The sequence below is a fragment of the Centruroides sculpturatus genome, unplaced genomic scaffold, assembly GCF_000671375.1.
Source record: "Centruroides sculpturatus isolate CEXI.00-Female unplaced genomic scaffold, Cexi_2.0 scaffold5243, whole genome shotgun sequence".
Taxonomy (NCBI): Eukaryota; Metazoa; Arthropoda; class Arachnida; order Scorpiones; family Buthidae; genus Centruroides; species Centruroides sculpturatus.
Window position 1 is genome coordinate 2,607 of NW_019389767.1, and position 2,066 is coordinate 4,672.

General features: G+C 28.9%; 1 protein-coding gene across 1 annotated transcript; it reads right to left on the bottom strand.

Annotated features, from left to right (window-relative positions):
- Positions 1–251: 251 nt before the first annotated feature.
- Positions 252–1,849, bottom strand: LOC111617355 (MFS-type transporter SLC18B1-like; the record flags this gene model as incomplete). Its single annotated transcript, XM_023358657.1, has 9 exons — positions 252–412; positions 499–592; positions 670–744; positions 852–947; positions 1,025–1,116; positions 1,184–1,282; positions 1,405–1,544; positions 1,616–1,703; positions 1,781–1,849. Coding segments are annotated over 9 exons (843 nt in total), but the record flags the coding sequence as incomplete, so codon positions are not given.
- Between the last annotated feature and the right edge of the window lie 217 nt (positions 1,850–2,066).

The window sequence follows — 2,066 nt, forward strand, 5'->3', positions numbered from 1 at the left end:
AACTTATACGAAGACTATGGATAAACTATTCCGTGCCAGAAATTTTTGCCCGTTTTGACAGGTGCCCGTCGAATGCAGGTGGTCGCCTAAGCAGTTTCCACTGTACTTGACATTACACGATACTAAACACTCCAACAATTTTTTTTAGTAGTTCGACCTGGATATTTAGAGCCTTTCTATCAAATACGTGAGGGCATTATAAAAAAAAAAGACAGCCTTAGTCTATTATTTTTTAAAATATTTGTCTGTATTTTCGACATTCAAAATAGTTGGAAAAAATTTGTTTAATTTTGCTCTTATTGAAAAGCATAATTATTAAAAATCAAGATTTTGAAGATAATAAACTGATGCGCTCTTCTTGATCCCCATTTGAAATCCTCTTCCATAAAATATAAGCCCAAACGATAGTTGTCTGTAAAGAAAATTGACGCCACGTTATTTTAAATTAAATACAACGTATTAAATTATATTGATAAAAGTAATTTTTAGTGTATTTACAATAACAAACTCTACCACCGCAGCGAAGAAAGTAGCAGTAGCATATCCATAGTATCGACTGAATATTTGACCTAAGAAAGGACCTATTAAACATCTGAAATATTTTAAAATTATTAATTATGCCCATGAAAATATTGTACTATAATTTATACGCACAAATTATGAACATACCCAGTTGCAGTCGCCGATAAAAGATTTCCAAAAATGGCTGAGTAAGTGTGGACATCATCAGGAAAGCCTCTCTTCCTACAATCAAAAACATTATTATTATTATTCATATATTAATAGCTAAAAATTAAAAATACATATATAAATAACCAATTTAAGCCTTGAAAATAATGTTTTAAACTCACATTGTACCTTGAATACCATCGAAGAAAGCGCATATAATCTGTCCTCCAATTCCAGCATCCAGGAGAATTTCAGAAACAATAACCAACCAAAGCGAACTAAAAATTATATTAAATTAATTTATTTTTAACTCAAAATTTTTATAAATTTATAATGATATTAAAGCGTAAAACACCTTCTAAAAGGGATGAATGGTGGAGGTCCTACAAGAAAGAAACCACAACACGTAATTGAAACCGCAACTCCTGTAAGAACTCGAACGTTATCCTATTAAAAATAAGAATTTTAAATATAATTTTAAAGTATAATTTGTTAAATTTTATAAAATAATTACCAAATAATCACACAAACGACCCCAAAGTGGTACACAAATTACGTATACGCAATTCAAACCAATGGTAATTGGCATGAGAATCTTCTTGTCTAGATGAAACTATGGAGGTTTATTTTATATATAAAAGTGGAGTTAAACCGTTAATTTTAGCAGGAGAAAAGAGTTTAGATTCATAAAACTATATATAAATCTTTATAAAAATAAAAATAATTGCATCTTACACGATTTAAACTCTCTTCTAGTGTGTTGCTGTTGAAACCAATGGCAAAATAAGCGCTAAAACAGATTAATAAATTCATTAGGAAATGATGATGGAAGATTAATTTCTTTAATTCTATAAATTCTGTCTTAAGGTCTTCTCCTGAAATTCCATATATATATAATTAATTAATTTAAAATTAATTTAAAACGTTATAATATACATAAACTTACTTTCGCACGGTAAATATTTTCTAGCAAGTAGAGAAGACATAAATAAGAAAGTACCCAAAATCAAATATGGTAAACTGTATCCTCCAATCTGTAATTACGCTAATGAATAATGATGAATATGTAAAAATATCATTTATTGAATGAAAAATTCAAGAAATGACTCACCTCACTAAATAATGCTCCAAAAACAGTGCCAGTAAGCATACCTAAACCATTAAGTGTCTCCATCATGGCCTGTAATTTTAAATTATAAAATCGTTCTGTTAATTATAAATTAAATTATATAAATTATAATAATAAAAAAGCATTGTAAAATAGAATTTTACAATGGTTTTTTCATCCCTACAATGGGACATGTCTGGTGAAGGACGATCCGAAGCAAAGAATCTCTGAGATTCCTTACCCAAATTCAAACCGGTTTAACGTATTGCATTGGATATTTCAGCCAAAT